The sequence below is a fragment of the Gorilla gorilla genome, chromosome 5 (assembly GCF_029281585.2).
Source record: "Gorilla gorilla gorilla isolate KB3781 chromosome 5, NHGRI_mGorGor1-v2.1_pri, whole genome shotgun sequence".
In the NCBI taxonomy this organism is placed as follows: domain Eukaryota; kingdom Metazoa; phylum Chordata; class Mammalia; order Primates; family Hominidae; genus Gorilla; species Gorilla gorilla.
In genome coordinates, this window is record NC_073229.2 from 46,014,461 (window position 1) to 46,036,554 (window position 22,094).

At 40.9% G+C, this 22,094-nt stretch overlaps 1 protein-coding gene across 7 annotated transcripts; it reads right to left on the minus strand.

Moving 5' to 3' along the window:
* Positions 1-223: 223 nt before the first annotated feature.
* ZSCAN12 (zinc finger and SCAN domain containing 12) lies at positions 224-21,461 on the minus strand. Of its 7 annotated transcripts, none has more exons than XM_031012216.3 (7): positions 21,040-21,199; positions 19,379-19,848; positions 14,288-14,432; positions 11,992-13,138; positions 3,596-4,004; positions 2,169-2,286; positions 224-2,024 (listed from the first exon to the last, which is right to left on the minus strand). In XM_031012216.3, exons 2-5 carry the CDS (start codon positions 19,778-19,780, stop codon positions 3,884-3,886), a joined length of 1,815 nt encoding a protein of 604 aa, XP_030868076.1. In that variant the 5' UTR covers positions 19,781-19,848; positions 21,040-21,199; the 3' UTR covers positions 224-2,024; positions 2,169-2,286; positions 3,596-3,883. The 7 variants fall into 7 exon arrangements, with proteins under 7 accessions (XP_030868076.1, XP_055246514.1, XP_018885355.1 ...); XM_055390539.2 differs by having other exon boundaries at positions 2,141-2,286; positions 21,040-21,136; XM_019029810.4 differs by lacking the exons at positions 224-2,024; positions 2,169-2,286 and adding an exon at positions 7,558-7,639 and having other exon boundaries at positions 3,874-4,004; positions 21,040-21,136.
* Positions 21,462-22,094: the final 633 nt, after the last annotated feature.

Below are 22,094 nucleotides of genomic sequence, written 5' to 3' on the forward strand. Positions count from 1 at the left end.
TATCCTTCAAAGATTAGCTAGTTCTGATGCTTCATAAATTGTTCTAGAGCATTAAAAATGAACACAGACTTAAATTATTTTTATGATGCAAGTAAAAGAGTGAAATCTAAACCTGAAAAATATAGTATAAAAATTATGGACCAATTTCACATGAATATTGAAGGAAATGTACTAAGCAAAATATTAACAAGTAAACCCATTAATACATTAAGAAAATAACACATCATGGCTAAGTGAGATTTATTCTAGGAATGCAAGGTTGGTTCAATATTAAGAAATCATTTTATATAATAGTAATAGAGTTAAAAAAAACTGTGTGATTTGCAGATACTGGAAAAGCTTTTTACAGAACACAGTCCATCTTTGAAAATAATGAATGTATTAATAATACCTATGCAAAAAATTTAGGGATGTACAGCAGAGAGACACCTAGAATTCTGAGATAATCACTAAAAAGTTTTTAAATACATGGTTCCTGTATTTAGTGCCCTACTATAAAATATATAAGCCTTACTCTCCTATCATGGGTAGAGATTGGGCTACATTATCAACTTGTTGACAGCTTCTAAAGATTCTTTCCTACAGGTTTTAGAACTGAAAAGAATAAGCAAGTTACTTAACATATTAGTCTTCACAATGTTTATTATGTGTTATCTATAAGAAAAAATATCAGTCATTATCTGTCAATAGGCTATACATGAAGTATATTTTTCTATCTTAAAAAAACAGCCGGGCATGGTGGCTCATGCCTGTAATCCCCGAACTTTGGGAGGCCAAGGTGGGCAGATCATGAGATCAGGAGTTTGAGACCAGCCTGGCCAACATGGTGAAACCCCGTCTCTACTAAAAATATAAAAATTAGCTGGGAGTGGTGGCAAGCACCTGAAATCCCAGCTACTCGGGAGACTGAGACAGGAGAATTGCTTGAACCTGGGAGGTGGAGGTTGCAGCGAGCCGAGATCGTGCCATTGCACTCCAGCCTGGGCGACAGGAGCAAGACTCCATCTCAAAAAAATAAAGAAAATAAAGAAGCCAAAGCTAGAAAAATATACTCTCTGAAGGGACACCTACACGGTCTTGTGTTGGAGAATATAAACGTAGTCTCAAATTTATAGAAATTCCCAGCAATTTAATAATATAGTTCCTTTCACTGCATTTACTGAAACATGATATATGTGATTTTTATGTCCTAGGGTACCAATACAAGCCTACTCAGACCAAAAAGAAAATAATATATATATATATATTTACAACAAACAGTAGACGATAATACTATTGTGTATACTTGCTGAATGAATTAAAGATATGAGATGAGACTAGAGCAGGCATGAAGAAAAAATACCTGTCTCCCAAAACAGAGATAATCATCCAGGAGACAGATCACAAATCCAGAGATGCAACTTATTTCAAAAGTCCTGGTTGCTTACACATATAGACCCCTCTGGAAGGGAAAAATAACTTCTAACATTTCCTTTTCTTGATCTAAGAAACTAATTTAATGTTTTTACTGGCTAAAATGAGCAATTTAGACTACCCATTCCCCATACAACTTGCCCACTTACATTAATTATATTAACTTTTCAATACTGTGGAGGCTCCCTTGTTGACGTCTGATCTCTGTCTATACAAGTTTCCACAATCCTCTCATTTATAACAGCCTCTCTATGAATTCACTCACTGATTTTTCCCAAGTTCCAACCTCTGAAGACTTTTCCGTACTCATCACACTAGCAGGGTTTCCCTTTACTGTGAATTCTCCAATGCTGAAGAAAGCATCTCCACATTCATTATGTTTATTGTGCAGATTCTCTGGTGCACAGTCAGTCCTGGCTTCTGGGTGAAGGTCTTCCTACATTCTTCATACAAGTTTGTATAAGGTTTCTTTGCTGAACAAAGGCCTCCTCAGTTATTACATTTATGCAGTCTCTCTCTCATGTGGATTCTTTGAAGTCAAATAAGGCCATGTGGCTGAAAACTTTCCCACATTCCTTATGCTGACAGCATTTTTCCTTGTGGTGGTTCTTCTAGGGGGAAAAGAGGGTTCCACTATAAACAAAAGCCTTTCAAAAACTTGTTGATTGCACAGATTGCAAAGAGATTCTCTTCATCATGGACTCCATGATGCTGAGTAATGACTCACCAGAAACTAAAGCTTTTACTACACTTACTGCATTGATGTTGCAGTTCTACAGACATTCCCCCCAACAAAATTCAGCATCTCCAGATTTTGTTTTGTTTTGTTTTGTTTTGGAGCCAAGTCTTTAGTTTCCTTCTCAGTAACACCATCTAAAACAAAATGCACAGACAATTCAAATGTCAGTTGTCTCTTCTGAAATGAGATTTATGATAGGGTACAGTGATTAAAAATAAAACCCACTTTTACCTAAAGTGCATGCCTTTTCTAAGTCTCTAAACAAGCATCTCATTTTTGTGAAGGCACGTGGCAGGGTAGGAGTAGGGGGGTCCAATTTGGGTGAGAAGAGACAGCTAGGCAGAAAGAGACTGGAAGTGCATGGAAGACTTTTCACAAAATATGACAATAAAATAAATCAGGAAAGTATAATCAAAAAAGAGAAGATCAGTTTGAATCCAAAGCTGAGAAACAAGGAATATCATGAAACCAAGAGAAAGTTTAATTTGTTAAGGACAGTTAAAAGGACTATTTCTACTCACTTGAAGTATCTTAGCTACTACTATAAACCTACAGAATGTTCAATAAATATTTGTTGAGTGGATCAGTAAACAACGGGATATGATCAAAGTTAACTTGAAACAATAGCTAAACCAGTTTCAAAATACACACTAATCTGATGTGGGGAAATCAATAAACTGGAAAATTAACAGTGGGGAAATAAATTTTCTAGGTAATATTCATGTCTAAAATGCAAGAAAGCAACACTTTGAAGCTAAAGGAGTTAAGTGGGTCAAAAAAAACAAAACCCCAATCCCCTACAAATACGGCTGAGATTTCCTACTTAACGAATCAGGTAGATAATGAGAAGGAGATGAGTAGAGACAAGGTTTCTGGGGAGAGGATGCTACTAAAAGTTCTAAAAGCTTCCTGTGAGGCTCTCCGTTCTCTACAGAGATGCTCTCTCATCAGCTTTCCATATCAAAAGACAATAACACTGAGAGGTAAACTAAGGTAGGATCTTAGGTTTGATCTGAAACCTTTGATTCCAAGGTACTATCTTTGCCAAAAGCATATCTTGTTATATCCTTTAGCCTGAGACCTAAAGGCAATGTGATAAAATTGGTCTTGGGAAATGGAATTTGAAGCTAAATCCTAAGTTAAAACACCGAACAAACAAAAAACCCAATATAGAAAGAGGAGGTCCCAGAGATGCACCTAAATAGCAGGAGAATTAAAACCTACTATTTATGGGAAATGTTGGGTTATGGCTCCAGAGACATCTGGTGGATCCTAAAGTTCAGGTTTGCTGCTTTCTATCCTATTCCCAAAGCCTTTTGCTAGTCAAGCTATAAGTGATCCTCCCAACCTTTCCCACCGGTGGTTTGTCCTTCAAACTGTCTCTTCAACTTTTCCAGCATCATCGATTGCCTCGTCTCCACATTCTGGATGATATTATCTTACCTATATCTGCAGCTTCACAAGTAGGTGTTCCAGCACCTGCTTCATAATATGTATTTCTGGTCTCAGGAACTACTGGCAAAGCTTCCTAAGTCTTCTGACAGCTCTGTGAAGTCCAAGTGGCTTTTTCCAATGCTGGCAAACCTTCCCAACTCTTCTGACAGCTCTGTAAAGTCCAGGTAGCTATCTCCAGAGAGTAACAATTTAAAGTTTGAGGAAAGACCTGTGATTTCTTTGCCAGCCTGATTCTTTGTTCTAGGCACAGCCTTCTTCCTTTACCATCAGCCACTATTAGAGATCTTTCCTGAAACAAGATTGCCATTCTGGAATGAGAGAGCTCAGGAGAAGATTCACTCCAGCTTGGGGTTCAGAGTGATTTTTCAGAAGTATTTCCTTGTAGCTGGTCTTCTTCCTGAGGCATAAAATAACAATGTTAACAGAAGCTAAATTTTGTTTACTTCTTTAGCCAAGAACTCACTTATCTGAACAAGGCACTGAAAGAAAACGGAACTCTGTCAGGAAGGTAAATAAATTAGGAAAGCAAAAGTGACTGCAAATTATTAGCTAGCCCCATTTGCTAGCCTTTTACTCTCTAAAAGTTTTTATTAATAAAACTTTAAAGATCATGACCCTCTTCCCTTGGCTCCCCCCCACTTCAAAATACCCATATAAACGGCAGAGATAAGAACATCAGAAATGAAAAATAACAACGGCTAATATTTATTTAAAATGCACCATACATGCAATATCCTATATAAACGGCAGAGATAAGAACATCAGAAATGAAAAATAACAACAGCTAATATTTATTTAAAATGCACCATGCATGCAGCCATTTAAGTAGACACTTATAATCTCACTGACAGAGGAATAAAACTGAGGCACAGAGAGATTAAGCAATTTGCTCAAAGTCACACAACAGCTAGGTGGATTCTGTCTTTTCTTGTACTCAGCGTCGATCTTGGGAAAATCATGAACCACATAATTTCCCCAAATGAACCCAACTTTCCTTTCACCAAACGGGGAACCCAGACTCCTTTTTCTCAACAGCCAGTTTTCCTGATACCTCAAAACTTGGAAGTCATCCTTAACTTCTTCCCCTGGCAGCTCTCAACCTATCAGGCCCAACCTCACCAGAGACACTGAAAGGCCGGAGTGCACGAACCTGAGACCACCCGCCTCCAAAGGTCCGTCACAAAGGCCAGAAAGGTCGGTACTTTCACGTGCCGCTGCCGTCAACGGCTGTCTCAGCACTCAGCTTCTCTAGGATTCTGGAGGCTTTCTCCTCTCTGTGGTTGCCCGGCCGAACCCCGCCCCAGCTGAGCAGCGCGAGTTCCAGCTGAGCAGTCAGGTAACCCAAAGGGCCCATGCTCCCAGGCCGGGGCGCGTCAGACCCGTGCGAGGCCGGCCTTCCAGCTGCAGAACGTCGGAAGAGCAGCTCGGAAGGCAAACTTCGCATAGCAGGGGCCGCTAGGTACCTCTGATAACTAACAGGGGCGGAGACAAAAGGGAAGAAATCTCTCCTTTCCAGCTTGGGCGATAAGTGTCCCCTGCTGGCCACTGCTCATCAGTTCTCCAGCAGGAAAGTAAAAGTATACCTGGGTGGGAGCTTTTATCTCAGGGCTAGGAGGACTGTGCAGCAGTCTGGGAAACATGCAGCTTGGTTAAAGGTAAATTTTGACCTGGGTCACTGGCATCTAGAGACAATGCATTTGAGAGAGCCCACAACAACAATCAAAATAGCAGTTGTAAAGCACTAATGTGCCGAGCACTATTCTAACACTTCGTAAACTCATTTAATCTACATTGGGTTGGTACTATTATCCTTGTCATTTTACATAGGAGGAAACTGAGGGACGAGAGGTTAAATCCCTTGCCCAAAGTCACTTAGCTAGTAAACTGAGATTCGAACCATGGCAATCCATCTCTAGAATCCAGGTTCTTAAACCCTATCTCAGGAATAAGTAGGGAATTTGGCCAGAGGAAGCTGTAGAGTCCCTAAACTGCCTCAATCTTTATCAGGGATGAAATGAGGAGACATCTACTCCTAAATTCATTACCGAAGTAGGCAGAACTAAGGCACTAGATCAAAACACTAAGATATGCCCACTAAGCTTGAAGAGGAGTAATGATGATGTAATCATAAATCAGAAGTAACAAATGACTTCCACTATCGAGCCCTTCTTGGGACTTCCAGGAGCAGGCCAACTGGGCTTAGGAAAATGACTGGCAGGAGCAAACAGACATATACCCTAGAGATTAACTTGAACTATGATAAGTGAAAGCTCTGGGAGCCTTGACTGATGGGTTTCTGACACCTAAATGGTGTTTTTAACGTGTATGAAGAGAATCAACTGTCTCTTCAAGAGATGAAATCAAGGGAAAACTGCTGGCTGTAAATGATGGTCTTACAATGTAAGCTAGGGGGCTAATCAACTGAAAAGTTTAAAACTCTTATCATAGTTGGCTTTGTCAACATCAAATTATATACATGAGGTCATATATATATAAAATACAAATTACAACACAAAAATATTCATACATACTTTTTACACATTTATATATATATGTAGAAATACTATACAAGTAAAAAATAATATGTGAGGACTCCTTACCAAACGCACACAGAACGTTTGAGAGGGAGAGGATCCAAAGAAATTCCAATAAAATGAGCTGCTGTAGTGACTGTGGTATATAACTTTTCGGTTTAAAGGATAAAAGCTGGGAAGAGACTCAATTAAAGGCTATCAAATGATTATGTCTAGGTTGAACAACAAGCATTTGCTCAAATTCTGGCCTTGTGGAGTTAGGAGGGTCACCATGTGAACTGTAAAATTGGTAAGTCTTAAGCAAAGAAAAATATCATATATCACATATATGTGTGTGTGTGCATTTTTAAATACAAGAAGTATCTTCTAATATAAAATCACTTTTGAAAACTCGCATTAAAGATAGATCCATAATGGGTTATCAGCACTTGGGGACAAATCTTTAAATCTTTCTGTATTAAATTAGACAGCCAAATATTCCTTATTCTGTGAGAATAATGCAGAGTGATTTATCATTCTAAGCTAAGAAGGGTGATCTTTTCATATAAAGAGCCCATTTTTAAAGTGGAATGTCTCCTGTGACACCCTCACTGTGCAGGCAACAAGAAGTAGAGCTGTTTATGCTGGCCAAACCTCATCCAAGATTTGGTATGCAGAGGGGGTGATAATATTATTACCTGAGGTGTTTGGACTCCAGGACTTTCTGAATCCTTTTTCAGAATAATGACTGGAGATAAAAAGTTTTTACAGATAATTACTCAAGACACTGAATTACCACTGCAACACATGGTTTGTTCAACTGAAATAAAGAGAGGAAGTGTATCACAGAGGTTAAAAGTGTGAACTCTGGAACTGGGCTGCTTGGGTTCAAATCTTGGCCTGACCACATACTAACTTTGGGACCTTGAGCAGCTTTAGCTTATCTATTTCAGTTTCCCCAGCTGAAAGTGAAATGTTGTAAGTAAAGCATTTAGTAATGTCTGGCCCTTAGTAAGCAGCTAATAAGTGTGCAGTATTGTCATTAATAAATCCTTTTCTCAATTCCAAAAGATGGCCAATAAGGACAGCTTTGTTTTGACTATAACAACTCTACAAATAATCTGTATATTAATAAAAGTGGCTACTTCTGTACTGAGTACAGGAATGCAGACTTGTCTAAGTTCTTGTATCTTAGAGGTGTCTACAACCAACCTCATTATACAGTTGAGATGTCTCAATTTGGAGTCCTGCTCAATCCCACTGTCTTTCCTCATTAGCTTCATCTCATACCTCAAACTCTGGCAACCTCTTAATACAATTTATTTTTGGAAGGAGGGCCCCATTCTTTTTTCCTCTGCAGTCACTTCCCACTGCACTCTCTGGAATCAGTTTGATTGTCAGGTTACGTTTTCATTCACAGCCCGTGTTGAAACTCACCTCACTTTTCATTACTTTAGAAACTTGGCTCTTCCCCAACCTCTCCATGCTTTTTGCCTTAAACACTTAATGTCTTGTTTACCTTGAACCAATTAGAAAAGACAAGCCAGTCAATCTTATTCTTATTCTTAATATTATTTGCAAGCTTTATGATTCATTCAAGTTTTACAACAGATACTTCTATCTGGCCATTGTTACTACAATTGATGACCATTATTTCTACCTTGGACCTGCTTCGCTTTTATATTCTTCGTTTCCATCCCACCCCGTTATTGTTATTTCAAAATCCACATACATAAAATGCTTCAGAGGTTTCTGGTTTCCTAGGATCTTGTCACTGTCACACCACATCTATATTTTATCCACAAAATGTACTCTTGACTTCATCACAAAGCATTCTCTCTTCACTGCATTCCCCAAGGTAGCACTCCTATTCCATATCTAACATGTCACGTCCTCCATTTGCCCCTCAGGGCCTTCAATTTGCCTATATTGCCAATTTAGCTCCAATTAGTAGCCTTATTCTACTATATTTCCTCTTTATCCTGGAAAGCTAGTTTAATCCTCTTTGATGCCTACCTGGAAACTCCATGTCACTCCACCTTTTTTTGGTACTACAACTGTATTTAAGCATGAGAAATAACCAGAACAAAACCCCCACATGTATTTTTATTTTTATTTTATTTTATGTTGAGATGGAGTCTTGCTCTGTCACCAGGCGGGAGAGCAGTGGTGCCATCTCAGCTCACTGCAACCTCCACCTCCCGGATTCAAGCGATTCTCCTGCCTCAGCCTCCCGAGTAGCTGGGATTACAGGCATGTGCCACAACGCCCGGTTAATTTTTGTATTTTTAGTGGAGACAGGGTTTCACCACATTGTCAAGATGGTCTCAACCTCCTGACCTCGTGATCTGCCCACCTCCGCCTCCCAAAGTGCTGGGATTATAAGCGTCAGCCACTGCACCCAGCCTCCACATTTATTTTTAAACAAGTATGAACTGTACCCTCCTATAATAGGCATATTCCATTGTTCTGAGTCTTTGTTTATGGTCCCTTTATAATATTAGGTATATAAGAAAGATTAAGTAGTGTGCAGAAAGGCAAATGGAGGAATGTGCGCAATGACAGAACATATTAAGCAGAAAATGAACTGGAAAGATCCCAAGTAAAGGCACTCAGAGGAGTAGAAGGCAAGTTTAAAACAACGATTGCATTCCAGTGAGCAGTCAGATTAAAAGAGAGGCTCTGAAGTTACTATGAACAGTAATTTCAGTTTGGATAACAAGTCTATAAAATCAGATTAGATAAGGAGTATGCATAGCATGTTTGGTAAGGAGAACATTCTCACACAGGTTCTCATCACTAAGTAAAGTCCCCTCCACTGAGAAGAGTTTCTAACAGTGAAACAGCAAAAGAACTAACATAACTAACTCCATTTTTGTTTAAGGACCCTTTACCTATTCCTCCATGTAGGCTAATTTTAGAGCAGAGATAATATGCAACAACAGCAATCATGTAGTTTTAAAAACTAACTCTGGGATTAAAGAAGTATGTATAACAATTATGTTTTGTTGAAGATTTGCAGAAGCATTGTGACCCAACCAATGACAAAGAAGTTCCCAACCTCCTTGGACTCTTGCTGGCGCCCAGATGTCTGTGGTCATAGGTCACCTCTTCATCCCAACTCTGTCCTCTTCCCTTTGCCCTTAACATAAAAAGAGCCGAGCCCAACATTTGTACTGACTTCAGATGGTACTTTAGGACAGTAGTCTACCATCATCTCAGTTTGCTGGCTCTCCGAATAAATCTGCTTTTCCTCGCACCAATTTTCTTCTCTCCCGAGTTTTGGCTTTGGAGCCGCAAGCAGCTGAACCTTGGTTTGGTTACAAGTTTGCATTCTCATTATGTGAGAAATGGGAGGCAGGGTAAACTTAGGTAGAGCATAGGCCTCACATACTTAGAGCTACAGAGCTCCCAGACTCACTCTGGGTTCCTTGTTTCCTGGAGGAAAAAAACTAGGTTTCCAATCCCAGTTGCCTCAGTGCCTCATGTGTGCAACTCCAATGGTGGGGTTATGAAAAAAGCCTAACTAAGCAATCCTCAACTTATGAGTAAGTTGTTTTTCAACTGTTAATTTGCCTTTCTCTCTTGTGAACTCAAGGTTTTTCCACACAGAAAGTCATGTAAGTTCCAATCCCAGAAGCCAATTTGACACCTAATATACCGAATTATAATACTTATACCATTATGACTTCTGTGGGAATATGTGTTCATATTTACAACTTAGCTAGAAACATAATATTCCTATAGGACCAGAGACGCTTCTAGTTCCAACCCAGGGATGAAATTCTTTACAGGGCTTATGGCTAGAGAGGCAAGAGACAGGGGCACTAAGAAAATGGGGGTGGGGAATATATTACAGGAGTGAAAAGAAGATGGGACAAAGACACAGGGCTGTGTAGAAAGGTAATTAGGAGTGGGACTTACTAAGGAAGAATGCAGATTACCCTTCTTTTATTTTTCCCCTTCCCCTTTTGTCACTGTCTCACCACTTCAAACCCACTAACCAGCTAGAAGTGTGAAGAGAAGAGAGGACTGGAGTTGTGTTGGGGTGTAGTAGGAAGTTAGTCCCAGAAATTGTGGAGTTTGCTGTGGCAGGGTAGAAAAGGAAGGAAATAACAGGCCATCTCAGTAGAGATTAAGAATGATTTCTGTAAATAAAAAGACAGATCAGGAGCCATGTGTACTTCCATGTGGCTTGTCTGTTGTCCACTAAAATAATCAAGACAGGTTCTCATCCAAAGCAGAATTTTTACTCAGCAAGGCAAGGTTAGAGTCAACCAGTTTTGGTTGATTCATTTTTCAGAAGCCCAAGGGATAGTATCTCTAATTTGGGGTCCTTTTATGTGCTCAAGAAGTAAACAAACCAACAAAATGTAAATCAGTTCTCAAGAGCAATTATTAGGGAATTCAGAACATAGTGCTAACATGAGATCTGAGACATAAAAGAAGGTAAAGCATAAAACAGAGAAGAGCACCAGGCCCTCCCCTAAATAAACAAACAACACAAGGCCTTGCACTCAGAAGACCCTTGGAATGTAGGTCTGTCTCTCTTTCTTTGAATACTTAAATCTGAAGGGATGGAAAGACCACCTAAAAATCCCAGTTTTTTGGCATGATGGGGGTCTAATTCCTTGTTCACTCCAAAGAGCTGATGGCACATGTTCCCTGTAAGGATCTCCTTGTGCTAAAAGTCTGCGGTGGCCTTTAGTTTATAGGACTGTGTTCAGGCTTCCCCACTTCACAGACAGCCATGAAGTCAGCTGTCATTCAACTCAACGTTTCTCAAATTTTAAAGTATATTAAGTAACTGTGGAGCTATAAAAATGAAGATTCTCAACTCCCATCCTAGGCCTAATGAAGCAGAACGTGAGTGGGATTCAGGGATGTTAAACAAGCTCCAAACGTGATTTTGATGTTCATCAAAGTTGGAGGATCACTAGAGTAATGGCCAGGACTAGAAGTCAACAGACCTGCACTTAGGTTACTGGTCTTTTTCTTTGTGTGGGATTATAGCTATGTTGCCATCTCCATAGGCAAGAGTATTCTCATTTTTAAAATGGAGAATGCTTTTGATTTACCAAGGTATTTTAGGAATTGAGAAAAGTGCTCTGTAAATGTCCAAGTGCTATAAAGTATTAGATGAAATTATTCACACTCTGGCCCTCTTATGTGTCTGTCCCCAAGCTGTTTCCAACTTAATGCTATTGATTGCCCAATTTGCATGAACCTTTTACTTCAGGTTGGCTAGTCTTTTCCCTGATGCTTCCAAACCACATGCACTCTTACGTTGGCTTACATTTGTTTTACCCGCTTTCTCCCTTTTGACTGCTAAGTCTGCCCATCAAATCCTTATTTTAAATAAAATCTTTCTTGACCACTCCAGGCAAAAGTAACCTGTCCTTTAGAATTTACAGCACTTACAGTCTACAAAGTACCACTTTCATTCGACACCATCTGGTGCATCTATTCTACTCTCCTGTAGTCTTATATGACTAAATATGTGGATCTTATCTATCCCAAACTAGGCTACAAACTCTCTGAGAAAAGAGTTTGGGGTTATCTTCTTCTTCTCCACAGCACCTAGTACAATGGGCAGCACACAGTGAATTCTTATTAAATATCTGAGGTTTCCTTATAACAATGGTGACTGAAGTTTTGCCCCAATAATTGTAAAGCTAAATAGTATTTCTCACCGGCCTGAACTCTGTGAGATAACTTCCCTGTAGTCATCACACAGAAACAGATTTTTCTCCTTTGTGGATAGTCTGATGTTGAATAAGAGCTGAGTTCTGCCTGAATGATTTCCCACACTCTTTACATACATAGGGACCACCTCTATTATGGATTCTCTGGTGTTTACTAAGATCTGACCTCTGTCTGAAGGCTTTTCCACACTCATCACATTGGTAGGGCTTCTCCCCAGTGTGGATTCTCTGATGCTGAATGAGGCTGGTGATTCCTCGGAAGGCATTCCCACACTCATCACACTTGTAGGGCCTCTCTCCAGTGTGGATTCTCTGATGTTCCGTGAGGACTGATCTTTGAGTAAACGCCTTCCCACACTTATCACATTTATAGGGTCTTTCTCCAGTGTGAATTCGCTGATGTTCTGTAAGACTTGTCCTTTGAATAAAGGCTTTTTCACATACGTCACATTTGTAGGGTTTTTCCCCAGTGTGAATTCTCTGATGCTGAATAAGGCCACTCTGACTGAAGGATTTCCCACATTCCTTACACTGATAGCATTTTTCTTTGTGGTGGATTTCCTGATGGGAAACGAGGGATGAGTTATAAACAAAGGCTTTTCCACACTCGTTGCACTCATAGGGCTTGGCGCCGGTATGAACTCCTTGATGCTGAGTAAGTATGGAACGCCGACTAAAACTTTTATTACACTGAGTGCACTGGTAAGGTTTGTCTCTTGTGTGGATCTTGATATGGTGAAAGAGGCCTGCTTTCTGACTAAAGGCTTTGCCACAGTCATTACAGTGATAGTGTTTTTCTCCTGTGTGAAGTCTCTGATGTTGGTTAAGAGCTGACCACCGGCCAAAGGCTTTGCCACACTCATTACACTTATACGGTTTCTCTCCAGTGTGTATTATTTTGTGTCGAATAAGCACAGTTCTCCCACGGAAAGCTTTTCCACATTCTTCGCATTTGTAGGGTCTGTCTCCAGTATGGATCCTCTGATGTTCTATGAGGTATGAGTGCTGACTAAAAGCTTTTCCACAGTCATCACATCCATAAGATTCTTCTCCTGGACAGATTCTCTGATGTTCAGTATGGTCAGAGTTCTCAGTCAGGCTTACTCCATTTTCATCACAGGTAGGTTGTTTATCTTCTCTGGAGCAAGCAGAGGGCTCTTCTGTTATTTCTTCAGGTTCACGAGTTTCTCCACACCTAGCAGACTTGGACATATCATTTTCAAATTTACTGGATGTATTCCCATGTGGTTCCATTTCTTCAGAAACTTCTTGCTTTAAATTCCCATACTCATTTCCAGTCTCAACATCTAAAACTAAGAAGGGATCATAAATGTTACCTCTTTCTACCTTTAAAATGTATCCATACATTTTAATATTAAGCAGCTGTTTAGAAATAAAAAATGCAAGACTCTACCATCTTAGTGATAAAGAGAGCAAAATATATTTGTTTCAATATGGAAAACATATGCATCAAAAAAATATCTGGAAGGACACACGAAAAATTAGTAACAGTTACAACCTATTTCAGAGTAGGAGGAAGAGACTAGGTGGCTGGGAAAATCGAGTAGAATAGAAACTTTTCATTAAATAACTTAAAAAATTTTTGTTTTTGAGCCATGTACATTTTTACCTACTTAAAAAATTAAATGAAAATGAAAAGGATACAGAGAAAGTAGAAATAAGGTAGCGGATCTTTCACACATTCACCAACTTTTAATATTTTGCAACATTTGTTTTATTATTTTTTCTTTTTTTTGAGACAGAGTCTTGCTCTGTTGCTCAGGCTGGAGTGCAGTGGGGCGATGTCAGCTCACTGCAACCTCCGCCTCCTAGGTTCAAGTGATTCTCCTGCCTCAGCCTCCTGAGTAGCTGGGATTACAGGCACGCGCCACCATGCCCAGCTAATTTGTGTATTTTTAGTAGACACGGGGTTTCACCATGTTGGTCAGGCTGGTCTCGAACTCCTGACCTCGTGATCCACCCACTTTGGCCTCCCAAAGTGTTGGGATTATAGGCGTGAGCCACCGCACCCAGCCTATTACTCCTTTTCTTTGTAAGTATACAAAATTTTTTTTTCTTGAACCATCTGAAAGTTAGTTGCAGACATAATGGAGCAAAGGCTTATTTAGTGAAGCAGAAAGGATATAGTGCAAGTGGAAGATAGAGGTATTGTCTGATAGGATAAAGGCTAAAAATAGCAAGGAGGTCAGTATAAAGAGAGATAAATATCAGAAGGACTAAATTAAGTGGTAAAGCCGGAATTTAGAAGAATATGAATATACAAAAAAGTAAGGGTTGAAGAGTGACAAACCAGGCTGTCTGAGAGTCTATATATGAGCCATCAGATTCTGAGATGGCCTTTTTGACTTTAATGATCAGAAACAGTAGCAAGTACAAAAAAGCCCCAATGTCCTATGTTACCCATCTTCCCCTTCCTCCCAAGATGGGTCTTTCTTCTTTACCTTGCTCCTGTTGGGATTCAAGTTCTGGAGATTCATACTTTGGCTGGGCTTTCATGGACTGGAGGGACATACTGGGTTCTCCTTCTTTTCGTAGAGGTACCATCTCCTGCAAGAACATTTCCTGTTCCCCAGTGTGGACTGAGACCTGAGGAAAATGAGATGTAGCTGACAGACTCACTCTGATAACAGAAAACAAAAAGTATACTATTTGTGGCAGTGGCTGAACCCTGAAATGACCTTTTTCCCAGATATAAGCCTGCCATAACCCTACCCATTCTTCAAGGCCAATATAAATGTCGCCTCCTCTGGGGAATCTTCCCTTCTCCACCCAGATGTAATTTCTCCTGTTGTTACCGCTAAAGTATGTTGGTTGCGCCACTTTTACCTCTTTATCTTATGCTTAAAGAAGTGGAGAAAGGAAAGGGAGAAAGACAAAACAAAGGAGAGAAGAAAAAGGTGAAAAGAGGCAGAAAGGAGGAAATAAGATAGAACTTAGGGTAAAATAAAACATTAAGAGAGAAAGAGGAAAAGGAAAGGGGATATGTAAAGGTAAATAATGTAGAGAAATGATAAAAAAAAAAAAAAAAGGCACCCTTGGGATGCCATGGTGGGAGGATTGCTTGAGGCCAGGAGTTTGAGACCAGCCTAGGCAATATAGGAAGACCCCATCTCTCCAAAAAAATTAAAAATGATCTGGGCATGGTGGTGCACATCTGTAGTCCTAACTACTCAGGGGACTAAGGCAGGAGGATTGCTTGAGCCCAGTTCAAGGTTATAGTGAACTATGATTACACTACTGAACTCCAGCCTGGGTGACAGAGACACCGTAGCTCCAAAAAAAAAAAAAAAAAAAAAAAAAAGGTTGAAGGGAACAAATGAGGAGAAAGAAAGGGAAAAGAAGGGAAGGAGAGAAATCTCTTCCATATTCATTCCCTAAGCTGTTCCCAATAGTCTCTGCCCTTCTGAGGTACCCATCCCACTTCTCTCTGGGAAGATTATCTTATTTTCTATTTATCCAAGATCACAATCATCTCAAAAATCATCTACTCTTCATTTTATCTATCTCCACCCTCATACTCCTCTCCATTTCTTCTATCTTAGGATGATGTCTTCTCTTTTTCAAGGCTTACATCTCTACTTTTGCCTTCAATCCCATCACTTTTGGCTTCCCTCTGACCCTTGCTCCCTCAGTTAACTCATTTATTCAATTTCAGCCACTGGGTGGCTCCCATTCTTCCATGGGCCTATTTCGTCTTGCATTTAAAAATAACAGGTTTCTTCAGCAAGGTATTGTAAAAAGCAGGGATTTGGAATCACATGGATTACTTACTCTCTCTCTTAGTCTAGTAGCTCTGTGACCTTGGGCTAGTTACTTACTCTCTCTGAGATTATAAATAACATTTGTATAAACCACCTTGCAAAGGGATTGGCATACAACAGGTTCTCAAATTACTCCCCCATTCTCTTCAAAGGTTAAATTTTATAACTAAGAAATCACCATATACTGCCTCTATTTCCCTGATACAGTTTCATTTTGTAGCCTCAGTCTTCAGAATAAAAGCGAGAGTCAGCAAAATGCTATCTCAGATGTATAGAAAACGGTGTTTTGATATCTCACATTTTGAAAAAAGAAAGCGGGGGAAAAGGCCAGTACTGTGAGCTGTGCCTTCTATTCTGGGATGTCTGGTCAGGCCTCAGAAATCAAGCTGTAAACTCCATTATATGCCCCTGCAGTGCTTTCAGAGAAAGAACTGGTTGGCAATACAAATTCAGCACATTTAAAACCAAATTACTTTTGCCTGCATCTAAGAATCCCATTCTTTGTACCTCCCTAGCTACTCTGTTTCTACTGCTCATTACTCCCTTCATGATCTCATCCTATCTCGTGGCTTTAAATACTATGCGTATTCTGAAAAGCCCCAATTCTGTAGTTCTAGCACAGACCCTTCCACTGAATTCCAGTTTATTATATCTAGTTGTTTGCTCAACTTTTCTGCTTGGATTCTAATAGGAATCTCAAAATTAACATGTCCAAACCCTGTTTTTTTTGTTTTTTTGAGGCAGAGTCTGACTCTGTCATCCAGGCTGGAGTGCAGTGGCAAGATCTTGGTTCACTGCAACTTCCGACTCCTGGGTTCAAGCGATTCTCCTGCCTCAGCCTCCTGAGTAGCTGGGATTATAGGTGCCTGCCACCACACCCAGCTAATTTTTGTATTTTTAGTAGAGACAGGCTTTCATCATGTTGGCCAGGCTGGTCTTGAACTCCTGACCTCAGGTGATCTGCCCACGTCGGCCTCCCAAAGTGCTAGGATTGCAGGCTTGAGCCACCGTGCCTGGCCCAAACCCTAAGTTTTGATTCCTGTCTTTCCACCCCAAACCCACTTCTCTCCCAGTCTTTACCATCTCTATGAATGACAAATCCACTCTATCTGATGTTCAGACCAAATACTTCGGCATAATCCTTAACTTACTTTCTCTCATATTCCACATTCTATATAAAAACAAACCCTGTCAAGCTCTACCTCCAAAATATATCCAGAATCCAATCACATTTTACCACTCCCACTGCTACTATTCTAGTCCAAGTCACCAATATCTCTTGCCTGGATTATTGCTTATTATTATTGCTCCTAAAATGGTTTCGTTGCCTCTACCTTTTACTCCTATGCCTACCCCAGCCCCATTGTGGAACTTTCTCACAGTAGCCAGAGTGACTATTTTAAAATTCAAGTCAGATTATATCTCGCTTCTGTTCAAAATTCTCCAATGACTTTCCATCTCAGAATACAATTCGAAATTCTTATAATGGCCTACAAGTTCTGACATAATATAATCTTATAAGCATTTTATTTCATCTCCTCCTTGACAAACACATCTCCACCATGATAAGTACATTCTCACTTTAAGACCCTCTGCCTGAATGCTGTTATCCCTGATAGCTTATGGCTTGCTCTTTTCATTCAGATTTCTCCTGTAAATGTCACCTATCTGAAAAACCTTCTCTGACAAGTCTACAGAAAACAGCACAATCCCCACTTATTTCACTATTCCTTTTCTCTGCTTTTATTGTTGTTGTTGTTTGAACAGAATTTATTACCACCTACATCTTGTATGTTTGTTGATTTTTTTTTTTTTTGGAGATAGGGTCTCACTGTGTCGCCCAGGCTGGAGTGCAGTGGTATGATCATGGTTCACTGCAGCCTCGATCTCCTGGGCTCAAGCAATCCTCCCACTTTAGCCTCTCAAGTAGCTAGGACTACACGCACCTGCCTGGCTAATTTTTGTATTTTTTATAGAGATGGGGGTCTCACTATGTTGCCCAGGCTGGTTTGTTGATTTTTAATTTACTATCTGTCTCAGTGGACCAGAACCTACATGAGAGCAGCAACCGCCTGTGTTTTGTTCGCTGTTGCATTCACAGTGCCTAAAACAGTACCTAGTCCAAACAGACATTCGGTAAATATGTGCTTAATTGTTTCCTGCAGTCTTTAACTTTGTTAGGAGTGTCTCCATTATACTAGTCTTTCAAGCTTAAAATCCCTAGTGTTTAGCTTAGAATACATTGCTCTGTAAAAAGTTCTCCATTGGTTCTTCCTTCTTTATTTAATAGAACTAATCTGTCATCACTTCCAAACAGTTCTTACCTAAGACATGCCTCATCCTTGGTAATCACATTTTCACGATCCTATTTCTTTTTTCTGTTTGTTTGTTTGTTTTGTTTTTTAAACGGAGTCTCACTCTGTTGCCCAGGCTGGGGTACAGTGGCACAATCTCGGCTCACTGCAACCTCTGCCTCCTAGGTTCAAGTGATTCTCCTGCTTCAGCCTACCAAGTACCTGGGATTACAGGCATGTGCTGACTTTTATATTTTTAGTAGAGACGGGGTTTCACCATGTTGCCCAGGCTGGCGTTGAACTCCTGACCTCAGGTGATCCACCTCCCTTGGCCTCCCAAGTGCTAGGATTACAGGCATGAGTCACTGTGCCTGGCCTCATGATCCTATTTCAAACTTAGATATTTTTGCCACATGTTCCTACCCTCTCTATTGTATTTTGTATCACAGTGCTAGATTATACTTCTGTTTCATTATTTCCCTAAGTTTCAAACTCTTTATACCAGGGTTTCCTAGCATTGGCTCTACTGACATGTTCCTAGCATTGGCTCTACTGACTTTGTTGTCTGGGGCTGTCCTGTGTGTTGTAAGAGGTTTAGCATTAGCCTTGCCCTCTCTACCCACTAGATACTAGCAGCACCTCCCTGAGTGATCCACTAGATACTAGCAGCACCTCCCCAAGTTATAACAACCAAAAATGTCCCAAGACATTGCCAAATGCCCTCTGGCGCACAAAATTGGCACTGGTTGAGAATCACTGTCTCATTTTAGTATTAAAAACAAAACAAAAACGTTCTACATAATTTGGTTCTCTTTTACATCTTACAATTAGTAAAGCTCATTTAGACTCAAGGAGAAAAGGTTAGGGGCGTCTGTCCTACAGAATAAAATCTCAATTCCAGAGGTTGAGATTCAAGGTCCTGGACGCTATCTCAACTCTGCTATTCGGAATTCACCTTTCCAACCTAACTGGGCTTTCTGCTACTCAAAGAAACACAGATTCCCCACCCTGCTCTCCTCACTAACTTTCCATTGTACTCCCACATCTCATTCCCCTGAAATAGTTAATTTCTTCATTTTAAAACCCTGTAATGGAGTCAGAGCAATGGATATATCTGCAAAACCTTAATTCTTAATTATTTGTATTGTGCAACAGAGTGATGCCCCTCCAAGAGACTGCTTCCCATCCTGCTACTGTCATCTCTCTGATACCTTCTCTTGTCTTAGAAGTTTTCTAAGATGAGCAGCATGTTTATCAAACAGAATTTTGTAGCTTAATAGAGAAATATAAAATCCTTCCACAGAAAAGTTATAAATAAGTTGGGACCACATTAGCCAACTTTCCATGAAACTCATGCCCCTTTCTGATGCACCAAACTGTCAAAAACATGCTTTGTGAAAAAATGGCTGTTCTTCACTCTGGCCTAGAAATCCACAATTTATGTTTTCTCAAGCAGAAGTCACATCTTTTTTCTCACCTGCTCTCCTGGTTCATCCAGTTCTCTCTCTAAATCCTCCAGCACAGTCACCACCTCCTCCCCACTCTCTGGATGCTGCTCCTGCACCCAGGCCTGGAGCTCCTCAGGTAGGATGGTCAGGAACTGCTCCAGCACCAGCAGCTCCAGAATCTGTTCTTTGGTGTGGGTCTCTGGCCTCAGCCACTGATGGCAAAGTTCTCGGAGTCGGCTCAAAGCCTCACGGGGACCAGATGTCTCCTGGTAGCAGAACTGTCTGAAGTACTGACGGAAGACCTCTCTGCTATGGGTGTTGTTTTTACGCAGGTCCCAATCCTGTCTGGTGGTATATTTCTCTTCCTCTATCTTTACTTCCAAAGGTTCATTCTGGTCCATGTGGGCCTGGATAGCCCAAGTAGATGCCATTTTAGCTGTGCTAGAACTACTGGTGTTTCAAGTAAGATCTCACCTGGAAAATGTATTCCTGGACAGTCCTGAAGAATAAGCCATCATTATTAATACAAACTCCACCATAAAGTAAAACTGCAAATTCTGAGAACTTAACTATGACCTTTGAAATCTGACCTCCGGATTAATGTACAATACTTACTCAGAAAAATACTCTGATAGAAAAGACTTAAGATTAGACCGATTTAGGCCGGGCACAGTGGCTCACGCCTGTAATCCCAGCACTTTGGGAGGCCGAGTCGGGCGGATCACGAGGTCAGGAGATCGAGACCATCCTGGCTAACATGGTGAAACCCCGTCTTTACTAAAAATCCAAAAAAAAAAAAAAAAATTAGCCGGGCGTGATGGCGGGCGCCTCTAGTCCCAGCCACTCGGGAGGCTGAGGCAGGGGAATGGCGTGAACCCGGGAGGCGGAGCTTGAAGTGAGCCGAGATCGCGCCACTGCACTCCAGCCTGGGCGACAGAGCGAGACTCCGTCTCAAAAAAAAAAAAAAAAAAAAAAAAAGATTAGACTAATTTAAAGAGAAAGACTGAGGAAAGGTGCCAAGTTGTTTCAGGACTTAAGAGTAAGACTTGTTGGTAAACTTATTCTCATTTGGTCCCAAATGAAAGACAAATGGAATAAAGCTAACATTTAGATCAAGTAAATCATAATAACAAAAGGTTAGGACATCCTTGATTAGTTACTTTTATCTTTTGAATGTCCAGATGTCTGGTGGAAACCATGAAATCACAAAAGCTACAAAGTCATGTAAATTTATTTCTTCAGGGACTTAATCTTTCTGCTCCTCATTCTTCATTTATAAAGTGAGAAGGCTGAAGAGGTTACTCTTTAAGGCTTCCCTCTAACCTCGTGGTCTGTGATTATAATCTGAAGTGAGGAAGGCCCAGGAAAGGGTCCCTAGGACGCTGGCGAGCGTCTGTGACCCACCACTGTCCAGAAATGTCGGTAAGCGCTGAACCCAAGGATACACAGCCCGAAGCAAACGCGGAAGGTATGGGCCTTACAGCCTGGAATCGCTGCAGAGACTGGGAGCCAACCCCTCATCCTAATGTCCCAACGCACTTTGGGGAGGGAGAGCTTCCCGCGGATCCGCCTGGGTTTGGGAGGACCGGAGTCCACTCTGCACCGGCCAGAGCCTGAGGGGCCCAGCAGCTGGAATACAGCAATCTCCCGCCCAACCTGCTCGCAGCGTACAGAGCACAACATCGCTCACCTGCGGCCCCCAGGGCCAAAAGAGAACTCCCTCCTACGAAGCGAAGGCAAGAGGCCTCGAACCCTTTTGGGACCCGGAACCCATCAAAAGTGACCCACAAAGGCCGGAAGCGGCCACGGGGGTCTAAGAACCAGCCCGCGCGGGGCACACTTCCGCGGCCGCTCTAGGAAGGGAGCGAAAGGGGCTTTCAACTCGGTAGTGTTTCCGCGCGTCTACGTGAGAGGAAGGCTGATGGCTTTCAGGCCCGCGGGTAAATGGAACGGGTTTATCTTTCTCCTCTTCTTTACCCAGCCATTGTCCACACTTCCCCCGACCCGATGGGTGGTCGAGGCTTGTAGAACTGATCTTAAGACAGGGAAATCCCTTGCGTCTCCATTCACTTTGGGATTCTGTGTCTCTGAGGTTAGAGATGCCTCAAAGGGATGTTCTCCGGGGGACCTTCCCAAATCCGCGCTTAGCGGTGGCGAAGGGACTTCTTCCACACAGACTTCTCAAGGGCCAGCCGGCTGGTTTCTGCCGGCTCTTTCGCCATCCACTATTTTTTTGATGTTCTCTTTTATGTGCTGATGTATGATTATATGTCAGAAAACCCAGTTCAATGGAAAAACTATAAAAAAAGGATAATTTAGTAAAATAGCAAGATATAAAGTTAACACACTAAAATCAACGGCCTTCATATATGTGAATAATCAGTGATAACGAGTTACAAGATATAATGGAAGAGAAGACCATATTTACAATAGCAGCAAAAAAGTGAAACTAGGAATAAACTTAACAAGAAATGAACAAAACTTCTATGGGGAAAGCTTTAAAACGTTCCTAAAAGGCCAAGTATACATTTAAACAAACAGAAAGCGATATGAAGTTCTTGGAAAGACTCAAAGAGGTCAGTCCTCCCTAAATACGTATGCAACTGTAGTATTCCAACAAAAAAATCAACAAATATTGTTCTGGAATTAGATAAACTGATTATAAAATTCAAGTGGGGAAATAAGAATAGCCAGGAAACCCATGAAAGAGAAAGATGGTGAGGGTCAACCTTATCAGATACTGGA

Excerpts from the sequence above, each read along its gene's own strand:
- ZSCAN12 (XM_055390535.2), bottom strand. The coding sequence starts at position 19,780 with ATGGCATCTACTTGGGCTATCCAGGCCCACATGGACCAGAATGAACCT. Across the intron at positions 14,433-19,378 it reads TGGATGAACCAGGAGAGCAG|GTCTCAGTCCACACTGGGGA; the intron begins GTGAGAAAAAAG and ends CATTTTCCTCAG. Across the intron at positions 13,139-14,287 it reads TGAATCCCAACAGGAGCAAG|TTTTAGATGTTGAGACTGGA; the intron begins GTAAAGAAGAAA and ends ATCCCTTCTTAG.